The sequence below is a fragment of the Branchiostoma floridae genome, chromosome 10 (genome assembly GCF_000003815.2).
Source record: "Branchiostoma floridae strain S238N-H82 chromosome 10, Bfl_VNyyK, whole genome shotgun sequence".
NCBI classification, from domain to species: Eukaryota; Metazoa; Chordata; class Leptocardii; order Amphioxiformes; family Branchiostomatidae; genus Branchiostoma; species Branchiostoma floridae.
Window position 1 is genome coordinate 16,183,621 of NC_049988.1, and position 14,183 is coordinate 16,197,803.

At 41.8% G+C, this 14,183-nt stretch overlaps 1 protein-coding gene across 2 annotated transcripts in view; it reads left to right on the plus strand.

Moving 5' to 3' along the window:
* Positions 1–1,272: 1,272 nt before the first annotated feature.
* The window catches only part of LOC118424720 (E3 ubiquitin-protein ligase Midline-1-like), a 73,266-nt gene continuing 60,355 nt past the window's right edge, over positions 1,273–14,183 (plus strand). Inside the window, exons 1-2 of one of the 2 annotated variants that reach the window (XM_035833405.1) lie at positions 1,273–1,903; positions 6,375–6,416. In XM_035833405.1, the coding sequence (XP_035689298.1) occupies positions 1,657–1,903; positions 6,375–6,416 (289 nt within the window). In that variant the 5' untranslated portion in view covers positions 1,273–1,656. The remainder of the gene's footprint in view (positions 1,904–6,374; positions 6,417–14,183) is intronic. The other variant, XM_035833407.1, reaches the window with a different exon arrangement.

Below are 14,183 nucleotides of genomic sequence, written 5' to 3' on the forward strand. Positions count from 1 at the left end.
TTTTTTGTACACATTTGTACACACCGGAATTGAATACAGTACCACCATGGCATTGATGTGGGAAATACAAATACAGTCAAACCTGTATTAGGGGCCACCTCTACAGAGGGGCCACCTGTCCATAGTGGCCACTTTTTGTCGGTCCCTTGGGTATTTTATCTACAAGTTACCACCTCTATACAGAGGCCACCTGTCTATAGTGGCCAAATTTGTCCGGTCCCTTGAGTGGCCGCTATAGACAGGTTACATATATGACAGCAATATATTTCAGCAATGGCTACATCAGATAGTAGTTTTAGATAGCTACGTTAGATAGTGGTGTTAGACAGTTTTATTCCAGGGTTTACTTCAATAATACATGGAAAGAACCCATGTTAAGTAGTTCAAACTGGGCTAAGCTTTTCGTTGTGCACACTCTATTTTGACAGGTGTCTGTTGCATTTTTAATGCTATTCGTTCAAATATATATGTACTTCATTTTTAAAGGAATTTTAAGTAAAGTATCAAATGTGAACGCTGACAATAGTTTGGTTGAGAGGTTTTTACTACTGAATTCGTAAAAGTTCTGTGCGGACAAAGGACATCCGGGCTCAGACCGTACGTCTGGTCTAGACTGTTGTCATGGACAGTGAAGACGAGGTCAGAATATTCCTAGCATCTTTTTTTTTCGCACGATTTTCAGCCAATGACAAAATCGACCGTCAAAAGTAGATCACAATAGCACACGTTTAGCCGAATTTTGTACAACTCATCCACGACTCTCACAAGAAAGGTCTTTTGTATTGTAAACTTGTAAATTTTCTATTGTAAAACTGTCGTACATGCATTTGATCGGGCTCGTAAGACGTATTATTGGTTTCATATATTTTAATCACGTATGTATGTAACCATTGGGTAATGGTGTGGAAAGACAGACAACTTATAACAGGATGAGCACTGGACAGAATGGTAGTAATTATCAGTTCTAATGTTATTGTGACTGAATCAGAATAGTAATTGATTGTCTAAACTCGTCGACCTGAATGATCCGTTCTTCCATTGTTCTCGTTCCCACACCCAAGTGTCGTCATCGCGCAGTCATGTCTCGTTCCCATCGGAGCGTTAAATCACGTACGCTCATAAAACCCACCACGACAACGCATCCCTGGTAGACGTTGGTAACCATGGTAACGAAGCCGATGCCATGGCAACAGGACGATATTTTGGTATCTCCTGCTATGTCGGGTGCGACGGTTGATAAGTGAGATCGGTGCTGGTTAAACATAGGTTGGCACGTTTGGATGTTTTTATAGACAACACGATTTTGTCTGGATGTGTGTCAAACGTGTGTATTGACGGAGCGTACGTAAAGGTCAGAGGTCACCTCGGCTGCCTCCATCCCTCCGTGCTGGCACGCTCCGGACAAGTGCGTCTATATTTATATATGAGCCTTGCCCCATGAGGGCGAGTCGGGCGAGCAAAACGACATCCCAAGAGACGAGACTTCTGGTTTAGGATTTCCGTCGCAGCGGCTGGAACCTTCTCGAGTTTCTGCCCCTCCGGATCAGATTGGCATTGCGAGCATAGACCCGAGCGTAAGCGGCGATAGACTCAATCAGTCGTGTGCATACCGCCCCTGTCTAGTGCGTGCCCACCACACCACCCCGTACACCAAACATGGAGGACTTTCAGCGACGCTACGCTTCGGAAGAAACAGACCAGTTTCCATCGGAGTTTAACCGTTCTGCCCCCGGCAGGTACAGCGATCACAGCCTGAAGCGTCGGAGCTTGAACCAGACCTCGTCGGCGTCGCGCTTCCGTCGGTCCGCCACCCTGGGTCCCGAGGCCCGGGCGCGCCGCAGACAGACCTGGGACGGGGCTGGGTCCAACCTCGCCGCTTTCCTCTTCGCAAATGACCTGAAAGGTACGTTTGAAAATATCATTGTCAATGCTACACCCAAGATAATTATGTTTTATTGCACTTAACTGATATAAGGTCATGTAGATTGTAGACTACATGTCATACACGTACACCGTGAATACGACATGCGTACTTGTTATAAGCCCTCCCTACGCCATATCTAATATTCTGATTCACCAGTGACCCAGCATTCAAGAGAGGTACATTTAAACTCCTTGATATTAGCAATACTACACCCAATATGATATTGCACCTAACTGATATAAGGTCATGTAGACTATGACATACATGTACATTGTGACAACGACTTGTTACTAGCCCTCCCTACACCATATCTAAAATTCTGATTCACCAGTGACCCAACACGAGTTCAAGAGAGGTACGTTTACAAAGATCATTAATATTTGCAATGCTACACACACATGAAGAGTAGATTGTAGGTAATGTCAACGTCCATGGTCATACAACATGTACATTGTGAATACGACATGCGTACTAAGCTCGTTAATGTTACAAGCTCTCCCTACACCCTATCTAAAATTCTGATTCCCCAGTGACCCAGAAAGAGGGGTTCAAAGGATCATTTCCCCATTTTCTGCACTTACAATAATTACTATGTGGTCACAATGCCTGTATTATATCGACTCTGTTTCATGTGTGGCATATGCGTGCAAGGAAAGAGTACGACATACATACACGTACATATACCAACACTCCCCACACCCAACCTACACAAAAACATGCTCCAGAGAATGTTTATTTTGTAGAGCGGAGCTAAACTGGTTTTCCTCAGAGTTCGTGTTGAGATTGGTTTAGCTGAGCCCGCCAGAATGTTATGGTAACGTACCCACGCGGAATCTGGGCTCTAGAAGAAAGAACCATTGAAAGTCAGCTGGTGGGGATTACGTCACAGCCTTTCATACCTTTTATGGGATGTTAGAAGGGCGTGGCACTAGTACTGTCTGGAGCAAGGGTCACTGCCAGGTCGTTATAAACCCCAGTAAAGTCAAACAAACGGTCACATTCTCAAGAATCACAATTGATATAATATGACATATTTATTGAAAATTCTTGCCCGAAGGTTAATTGCAAGTATACATGGAAATACAATGATGATAGACTTATTAGTAATACGGTATAGTATGCAATAATGAAATGAACATAAAGTGAAATGAAAGTGTAAATACAATGTACATTCATTTATTTATTTCGACTCAAATTTCAAGTTATGGTGTAAGTCACTTTACGGTATACACACTCAAGAGCCAGCGATAAAAGGAAACGTGTACTAGTATTTCCCAAAAAGTAATATTAGTATGTTATTACTGTGCATTTCTTTGAAAACTAGTTTGAATCAGGCAGGGTCAGCAGGTTTTTACTAGAGTCGGCCGGGTACACAGGAACACAATTTCTCCCTTGGCCTTTGTGAAGGTAAATTCAAAAGCAGTGGATGAGGTATACCGTTAAACTTCTCAGCGAAGTACAAAGGCAGAATGTAACAGTAACAGGCAAATAAAGGCAGGCGTGGTTCCTCAACGTTCAATTGTCGACACTTTGAGCTTTGTGTAATGGTTTAGCCCTAGCTCCGTATTGTTGAGAGTCTGAGACCGTTTACATTCATCTCGTGTTCTTGAGTAACAGTTGACGGGAAAGCCGAACAAATCTCTCAGACGTTTAACTGGTGGTGTAGAATGGAAGGAGACGATCTGCTGGGTGTGAGTCAGATTCTGGGTTGTGTCCAGAGAGTCTCTCCCATCTGTTCATCGTAAAGTGCATTTGAGTTTGAGTCAGCTGTATTTTAAGCGTGACCCAAACGCTTTTTCTGGGATGGTCACGGTCCTTAAAAATGCCAATGTGAAATTTGTGACGATATTGCAGTTCTAAGACGAGACCTCCAAAAGTCTAAGCCAGCGTATGGGACAGTGATACTCTGTCAACTTTCGAAAATATACAAGTAACCGTGAAAATATTAACTGAAAAAACTATGACGATTGCAATATTGTTTACAGTTTTCACTCTTGATATACAAGTAACCTATATGTGTAGTTTGATTTGTGGGCAATCTATCTATGTAGTTTAACATACACATCAATCAATCCGTCAATCAATCAACCTATTAAACAATAAACCAACCAATCAATCAATCAATCGGTTAAGTGGTACTAAACTCCAGAAGGTAGTGCTATCCAAAAGATCAGGTATCAATGAATTCAGCACAATCAGCAAAATATTTGCAGAATTTTACTTGTGGTGAACTACGCGGTATGTTTGTAAAACTCAATAAACCCATGCAGACCCTACCCATGTATTACATATACGAATAGACACTTCCTTCATCTTGAATATTTCCGGCATAAATGAGGGGCGATGTGCACACTGAGAGGGCCAATTGTTCACAAGCTATCAAACAACTAAAAAAAGACAAGTTTTTAACATCGCCTGTCACATTGGTTTTGTAACCGAACTTTTGTAAGGCCTTGTCAGACACATTAGATATTGCATTAAGCTATTGGGGAGTACAATACTGAATGCTTTTTGATGTGCTATATTCTAGTGGGTACTTAATCGTATAATGTGTAGTAGCATGCGAGTTGTACTTCTTGAACTCAATATCTGTCGGAAAATAAAACTCTCTTGTGGAGTTCAAGACTCCTTTAACTAATCGATCAATCCCCCCCCCCCATCTATTTGTCAATCATCAGTCTATCTATCAGTCTTTCCATGTGCACATGCTCCAAAATTGTCCAATATGCTATAACCAAAGCATGTTTCCACCCCGCCACTGTTCTTCGCCGGGTCCAAACAAATTACACTCGGAGCCACCGCTAATCTAGCAGAAAGAAATTTCAATTTTCCTCATGAAGCTCGCGTTTGTTCCAAGCTATTTGAGCCATTGATGTTTGCTAGATGAGCGGCGAACGGCAACTCGGATTCTAAGGCTATCTAGACTCACATCTACAAATCGGGTTAAGGTCGCGCCAAGAAATATCGAGGGAGCATTGAAAGATAGGCCCCTTTATTCTGTCCATAGAAGCCGTGTTTGCTCCAAGCTATTTGCTCCATTCTTCAGGAAAGAGAATTTCTTTGCATCTTAAAAGAAAGAACTGCAAGTCCAGTTCTAAGGGTAGTCTCAGGTCAAATCGACGCTAAGAAAAATTGAATTAGGAATGAAACCAACAAAATTTCCTAAAGAAGTCAAGTTTGTTCCGAGCGATTTGGCTTATTCTTAGAGGCAGTTTGTTGGCACCATGGTGGTTGTATTTCAACTCTACCTTCAGGTTTAACTCTGTACCTAAGTCTTGTTCACACCACAATAATGTAATAAGTGCAACTTTAAGACATGAAGCTAAGAGGCGACGTTATCTCTACGTCTTCTTTTCGTATTTGTATTATTTGGTGATATGATTTGGCGACAGTTTTGTATGAGACAATCACAGAATGTATTAATGTAGATTTTTCTTTATCTTAAATGTCTGTGATATTAATTATGTCAAGCCCTTTGACATCAATATATTATATGACTATCATATGTATCATATTGCATTTAATTATATTTTTTCAAATCCTGATATATATCTTGCTATATCGGGGTAAGATTTTTCACAATCATATTTCGTGGTACTACATTATGTTACATTTTCTTATGTCCTAATATATCATATCATATCATATCATATCATATCATATCATATCCTATATCATATCATAGATCATATCATAGATCATATCATATCATATCATATCACATCATATCATATCATATCATATCAGGGATAGACTTTTGCACACGCCTTTGTCTAGTTGTGTAGTGTTGTTTATGTGCTCAATTCAAGGTCTGACTCCCCCAACGCGGCAACTCTCTATGTACATGTACGTGTATATATTCTTTAAACACAGTTGTCTAGTCGCGATTTCTTTCCTTTGCCTCCCTCCAAGAGTCACTCTGGAGCACTTTCCCTTGTAACACGGCAACGTGCCATTACACAGTCTGGTAATAACGGGCGAAAACGGGGAATGTGTGTGATTGTGTGGTCCGACTCGTCCGGCACGTAATCAAGAAAAACTGTTTCAATTACTTCGTGTGAACATGTAAATGTCGCGAAATGGCGCAAACAGGTTGTAGTTTTCTGACTATTCAATAATTCTAACACTTACGATAATCAGTGCACTTGTAAGTGTTGTTCATTTCTGTTTATACTGTATTTGTAGTGTAACAATAACAATAAAACATATGACATGTGTCAGTATTTTTCTGTGTATTTAACCGCGTTAGCCTGGTATGCAAACTCTACTCTATACAGCTGCGAGAAGAAAGAGTAACACATAACACTATACATAAAAGACTACCGTAAGTTTGTACCGTATGAGTTAACTTAACTTGTACAGTGACATTTTCTTGGTGTGGATTTGTCATAATCTTTCCGGTAATCATAATTTTTCTCTTAACCAACTACATTCCTTGTTTTCTGTTCAGAACTGTTGAAAGCCAACCGCGGCCCAACCGGAAATGGAGCCGGTAAACCCTTCTCTTACCTCTGCACTGTTTGTTTGTTTGTTTGTTTGTTTGTTTGTTTGCTGAAACTTCCCGCTTGGCAGCACAGCGCACTAACGCACACAACACCAGCTTTGTGGTGGCTTCATCCGCTGACAAGTAATATTTACTTAATTCAAAGGAAGTTTTCGGTATATATATATAGTGCGTCTCTAACTCTCTGTATGAGTGTGTGCGTGCACGTGTAAGAGTGAATGTGTGTGAGTGTGTGTGTGTCCGTGCGTGTGTGTGTGAAAGTGAGTGACAGTGTATGTGTGTGTACGTGCATGCGTTTGTGTGTGTGACAGAAAGAGAAAGTGAGTGACAGTGTATTTATGTATGTGTGTGTGTGTGTGTGGGGGGGGGGTGCGTGTACGTGCATTCGCGTGTGTTTCCTTGTTTCCGCAATTCCCAGATATAAACAATTTAGCCTTCTCATACGTCATCGCTGCTGCTTTTCTAGTCTCTGGTACAGACTGGATCGCAAATCATCAGCATGATAGTTAAATCTGCCATTTCTCTTTCCCAAGTTCATTGACGTATTTATGCCTGATCCTGGCACCTGATCTACATGTAGCTCTTACCGCAATACTTTACGGCATGATATGTGCATAGCTGTTACTGTCGGCAGGTGACAACTAGTTCAGATGTATTGCAGACGTACACGCCCGCTTGCATTCAATCCCAACAGCATATACACGTACTGTCACATGATTTATACCAATGAGAAACTTGTTTACTGCAGTACATATACAGTAAACATCAAATGCTTACAAGTTTGAATGCTTGCAGGTTGCACCCCACCCATTGGCCTTACGTTGCTAATAGTTCGGAATCGGACAAATGCTTATGTCATCAGTGACATATGTGGTGACTTTGTAATCTCCAACCAGATCCACGGTGCGTAATGTATAGTATCAAACTTCTCCGGTGCCCGTTTGACTCCCTTAGCCGGCTACACTCCTTGGCCAGCTTTGATACTATCTTATGGCACCGTAGGATCTGCTTGGAGATTAGTGACTTTGACCTATGACGAAGCTATGTTTTGAATGGCACGTCGAGGATTGGTATGAGCACACCCTGGGGAGAAGTATGTTCCATCTATTGAAATATTTACACAGTCATGGACAAGTTCAGATGCGTTTATCTTGTGCTATGGAGTAACCCTTAGAATCTGGCATAGTGGGTTGATGCTGAAGCACCAATAAATGAATGAATGTATGAACCAATCAATCAATCACTTGATAAATCAACTACTAGTAATCAGACAATCAATCATTAGTATTGTGTGTTGGTTAAGTGATACTTTACCTATAGCTAGCAGTTTCACTCGACCAAAAGGTAGAGTCACTGCCTTGTTAATTATATTGTATTGTGACCAATGAAGGTGCTAATGATGGTATAGCTATACTCTACATCCTAATTCCGGAGTCTCAAAATTCAGTCCATAATTACATGGGGTCATCCTTCCCGAAATCTATGCAGATTCGTACCGGTGTGACAGCGTTCTCGCCCCCCCGTGATCTCGCCCCCCCGGGGGCGACATCACTAGCGATCTCGCCCCCCCGGGGCGAAATCACTAGCGATCTCGCCCTCCCCGGTTAGTGATCTCGCCCCCCTACCTCGCCCCCCTTTAGCGATTTCGCTCCCCCCCCAAAAAAACGGGTTTACATGATATTTTAGAAGTTGATTGGTATAAATCACACAATGCAGTTTCAGAATGATATAAGTACACGAGTTTGATACATAACTCCATCCGTAGTATCAATATTAACGTAAGTACATGGCAATAAGATAGTTGAACTTGTTTCAGACAATGAGGGTTGGGTCCCTTGTATTCCCTTTATTGCATGTACCTGAGTCTCGACATGAGATATATTTCATTGTATTCACCTGTCCTCAAGCAACCTATATATCTCCAATATGAAGTCCCTATTATGAATTGACCACAAAAGAACTATGTCATGTCTTCATTGATTATGCAAATAAGGTATTCATTAGAATAATGCACATTTTGGTGTATGCACCTGGCCAAGGGGTATCTTCACCTTCAATATGACTGTTTTTCTAATATTTAGAAACTGGTACGTTATATGCACCTACCCTATGGATATCTTCACCTCCAATATGACTGTTTTTCTAGTATTTAGGAACTGGTGTTTTACCCGTGTTTCTTAAGACTGGTACTTTACCAGTTTTTTGTAGCATTTAGCAACAGGTATATGAACTTGTGCGTAGATAGTGTTTATAATGAGAAACTATTATTCAATTGTGTTTTTCTTAGTGCTTTGGAAATGTTTTCTGCACAAGAAAGAAAATACTTTTACAAATTGAAAACATATAGCTGACGTATTCCGTACCATAGACGGTGTTGATTTATACGTTCACAATAGCATTGTTTTCTATGCCACCTCTGCCATGTCAGCTGCAAAAAAAATGTCTTTTCAATGTAGTGTTTGCACCGAACAAGGTATGACATCTTACGGTAATAAGGTGCCATATAGGTACCAGGTAACACACCAACTATGTTACTCACAGGTGCAGTATAGTACCAGGTAGCGCACCTAATATGTAGTAACCAGCTGCTCTTAAGACCCCTCCGAGGAATACTAGTAATGTTCTGGGGGGGGGGGGGGCGAAAACGCTAAAGGGGGGCGAGAACGCTAGTGATCTCGCCCCCCGGGGGGGCGAGATCGCTGGGGGGGCGAGATCGCTGTCACACCGGGATCCAAGAACTACGCAAGTAACTTAGGCTAACGTCACATTTATTTCCGCAAAGGGGCCCGGTCGGACAGTTCTGGGGAACGAAAAGTACGATATAAAAGACGACAAAACACAAAACGGACCCCAAAAAATCAAATAGCATACCTCGTGCATATGTATTGGCATATACTTTAATTGTTCGTTTCCGCGAACAGCCCGGCCAGGCCCCGGGTAGGAAATGTGACGTAGGCCTTAGTGGAGTTCCACTTCCAGGGCGCGGGTTCGAATCTGCGTAGGGGAATGATAACAATCTGCAAACCACGGTAATGATAGTAATGTAATAATTTCGTCAATGACTATTTTGCGGTGTTGCCAACGAGATATGGTGTCATAAATACGTGATTATATTACTTTGTTGTAACATCTATGATGAGTAAGCCGCACCTGGGGAATTATGTCGTATTGTAGTCAATTGAGGTGGCAAATGGGACAAGTAGCAGGCTAAGGTGATCTCCAAGCCGATGTTGGGAGAGATGGATGTAGCATTCTGTAGCAGCCTTTTCTCTGTAAGGGAACAGGTCATACTCACAACTTCACTGTGTCAGGGACCTGTACTCTATCTAACTATAGATCTATTAGGCCATGTTGATTTGATGATACGGATGACATCCACGCGCTCATGACAATTCTCGACCGTTTCCAAGAAAAAAGTTTACAACCATACAGGAAATCGTACAAAGCAGTTGCAAAATAAGCAACGATATGCCGTAGATTGTACGAAATATCAGAAAACGTTTTTTCCAAGATCAAAGAAGCTTAAAATGTTAAGAACAAAAATGAAGAGTCTATTGTTCATGGTGCCATACTCTGTGTGTTCACCCCTCCTGACCACTTTGATTTCATAACGAAGGCAACTTTTTCTGGCCCATTTTTTCCTTCGCACGCTCGCATCAAGTTTAGGATTTTCAGTTGATGACTTCCATGCAGTCAAATCATCATAGCCTTACACGGTATACATAACAACATGGTGACTAGATGTATAAATACTGGCCAGAACAAATAGATGGGTATAGATAGCCATTAGCAAACAGCTAATGGTGGAGACGTCATGGCGCTGGCAAACGACCACTTTGTGACGTTGCCAAAGAGATAATATTGTATGACGGAGAGTCATCAGTTCCTGCGTGCGTGCCAAAGGTAATATTTCCGACCGTCATGCCAAAGGTCATGACCTGACCTTGTTGTAGACGACTCTAATGAGCTGTGATCCTGCAGTAACATCTCTAATGGGGGTGAGGTCGTAATTTGGGCAACTTTGACTACTTTGTACGGCCATGTTGATTTGAGTACATGGATGACATCCTCTGGGATCCAAAAACTGATGCGAACGTGCTAATAAAAAAAAGTTTGACCAAAACAAAAGTTGCCTTCATTATGAAATCTAAGTGGTCAGAAAGGTTAAAGAAATGACTGAACACACAGAGTATGGAATGCCGACAATAGATTCTTCATTTTGTTCTTTTACATCTTCTTTGACGTTGTAATGGTCTATGATACATGTATAAGTATGCGTTTTCTGATATTTGTTTTTACAGCTGCTTTGCATGGTTTACAATATGGTTGAAAACCTTTTTCCTTCTTTAGGAAAGGCCGAAAATTGATTCGCGCGCAGATGTCACCCATATAATCAAATCAACATGGCTTAATTGTCGAGTTTTTAAAAGAGATGATATTGTGTGACAAAGTGTCATCAGTGTCCTTGTGTTAACAAGGTTAGGACATCGTCATGTACAGGACAACTCTAATGCTTTGTAATCTTGTAGCAACATCTCTAATGGGAGTGAAGTCTCTATTTTGGCAACTTTGACTACTTTGTTATTGTGGAGTTGCCCAAAAGATGACTTTGTGTGACGAAATGCCATCAGTACCCTTGCGTTACCAACGTCATGACATCGACATGTATAGGACAACTGTAAAGAGTCTTAACATTGGCAGTAACATCTCTGATGGCAGTGACGTCATAGTTTTGGCAGCGAGCATACATGTAAAGTTGCCAAGGACATCATGTTATTCCGATAAGTGTCCTTATACGTGTTGCCAAGGTCATGATATCAACATGTCTTAGACAAGTTTAATGAGTTGTTATCTCGTGGTAACATCTCTGATGGGCATCAGTGCTGACCTTCGAACGACAAAGTCATGGTGGGGAGGGGGGCAGGGGCAACTTTTGGGCAACTAAGCACAAACTCTTATAGTTCTACTGCTGCATTCGAAACAGTGTATCACTACATTGTAAGATGTTAAGTGCATTTTGAGTTTTGGAAGACTCGATGTATTTTGAAAACTCTAAAAGATTTTTTTAGGTGAATGTGTCAACGTAAAATAGAGTGTAACAGTCGCCCTCACACTGTTGCTTTGATGCATAATGGATAGAATACACCGGTCTATATGCCCACTTTGTTGGAAATGGTAAACACCAGTGCCTGTACACATTATGACATACAGAAAGTACTGATAGCTGTCATGATTGTAGTGAGTACTTCACACGCGCACTACCAAATAACAGTCGTTTATTTTGAAACCACACATCGTGGGTTATTTGAAACAAAGGCTATGTTTTGCCAACGGAAGAAGGGTTATAATGCTAATAATATGCCAATTTAGAGAACTATCTATAATCATCATCGTCATTATCACGAACTATGTGTATGATTTGCAGTTGACGCACAGAAGAAACATAATAGAGCTTCAAATATTTCTTATTTATTTTTACATCCTCTATTATTAAGTACCTAGCTTTATATCGGCTTCAATGTGTAACACATCGTAACACACTAGCTTCGCGGGCACGCAGTGCGGCACTGGCAGCTGGTTATATTACACTGCAAGACCTGCCACACCTAACCTTCACACACATTTGACTGCAAGCGTTGTTTAAAAACTTCTATTGAGGAAGCCCCTACAACATTTGATGGCAATAATCTCCACTCTACGATATTTCTAGGAACTAAGATAATTTGTGGCGCATCTGTACCCACACCGGTGAAACGTCACTCATGTACAGTGATAACATCCCTGGTCCGACCTTCCGCCATGTGATAATCACCGGCGCCATGATGAGTAGATAAACATCATAAACAACAATTACGGATGTCAAGGGTCGTCAAATTTGTCTATTGCTCATCCGTCGAATTTCTTACCGAACATTGTACAGTATTAATACTTTATTAGAGTATATATATATAAAAACTAGTGTCTCCACACAAACAAGAATGGTGGGATGTCAGGTAAACAGGTTGATTTATCATGATATGGAGTGATGTGAGTTAAGTGCCACGGCGGTGTGTGGGACACGGCAAAGGCCTTAGTGTTTTTTTCTTAAATTATCACAAGCAAGCTATGTAAACATGTTTACAAGATGCCATGGATACAAGGGATGGTTTTTCATCGATAGTATTTACCTGTGCAATATATACATGTACTGTGCCTACCTTGCAATGCTACAAATACCCTTCGTATTTGTGTAATATGGACTCTGAAATACCAACTGCTTTCTAATGACATGTAACTGTTGACAATTCAGAAGTGACTGGCTTGAATTTGTGACAGTACAAAGAAAATACAGATATCATCATATATAAGCAATAACCTTGCGGAACCCATGACGAGTCTTTCCGCTTTCTTTCCTCTGAAGTGACCGACAGAGACTGATGAAACACCTTTTTCACACCTCACGTGTATGACGTGTGGTGTTTTGGCGGGTTTTTAATGACAGAGTTCCTTTTCCTTCAATCCCCTTCATCAGTCGCGATGCACCACATTATCCTTACCTTTCCGGTCGGTTACGTTATTGTTGATCACCGGGGGTGGAGCTAGAGCTCGGTAGGGCTGTGACCTGTGTTATAGCCTCTATGCCAGGCTCTAGCTACGGCTAACCATCGTAAAGTCAAAGCTACGACTGGCTTTTGATATTGCCGATTTATTTATTTCGTACTTTCTACAATGATACATTATTGTCTAGAGCACGATGACACCCAGCTAACAACAAAAAGCAAAGAAAAAAAGAAGTTCAGCTGCAGTGTCATAGAAAGTCGTTAGGAGACCCATTAATATAACGTAGTCAAAAACGAATCTAAAAAATCCATCCACAACTTCTCGAGTTACGCTGTCCACAAACCTACATAACCCACAAACAAACGGCACCGAAAACATAACATTCTTGGTGATGATGATCAGTAAATAAATCTTGAAAAAAAGTCTGATCAAGACCTATCCACGTGCTAAATATCAAGACAATCGATGTAGGCATTCTGGAGCTAGCCTGGTCCAGCACACACACACACACACACACACACAAACGCTACGGGAAACATAACCTTCTAGCGAAGGTAAAAACAACGCTAAAACCATCACGCCAGTCGTATAGCAAGGCCTGCTGTGGAGGCTAGAGACCCGACGCGTGTTTATGTCTGTCGGCTTCGTCGAACAATGAGCCTTTGTCCGCCCGCGGGTATTGCTATTACGGGTTCAGAGGCTACAGCTGACTGGCGCTATTCTGGCACATAATGTTACACGTTACCGTCACAAGCTTCATCGAAAGGTGTGCATAATATGGGGGTCCTGGCGACGATTTTCGATGCCGTCATTCTGATTAGTAGCTATCTGGAGTACGTGGTGATATTTGCCATGGGAGCGTACATCTCCTACTTTCTGGCGTACTTCTTCTCGACTGCGAAGGCTGTAAGGGATCAAGCAGCGACGGAGCCTCCACGCGATCACGAGCAAGGTGGGAGGGCGACAACAAGCGAGGAACAGAGAGGTGCAGACGGAGGGACAACAAGACGACGTAGGCATAGACGATCGGGAAGGAAGATGGGGAATAAAAACGGGACCGAGTCGAAGCCACCGGTGGAGAGCGTCTCCCTTCACGGGATGTCGGACACTTCTCCCCGAGAACACGACCCTGAGAACGTCGACGATGTCCTTGCGATAAACACCGATATTATCCCGAGCAAGGACGACGGAAACCAAGCCAATTTAGAAAAGACG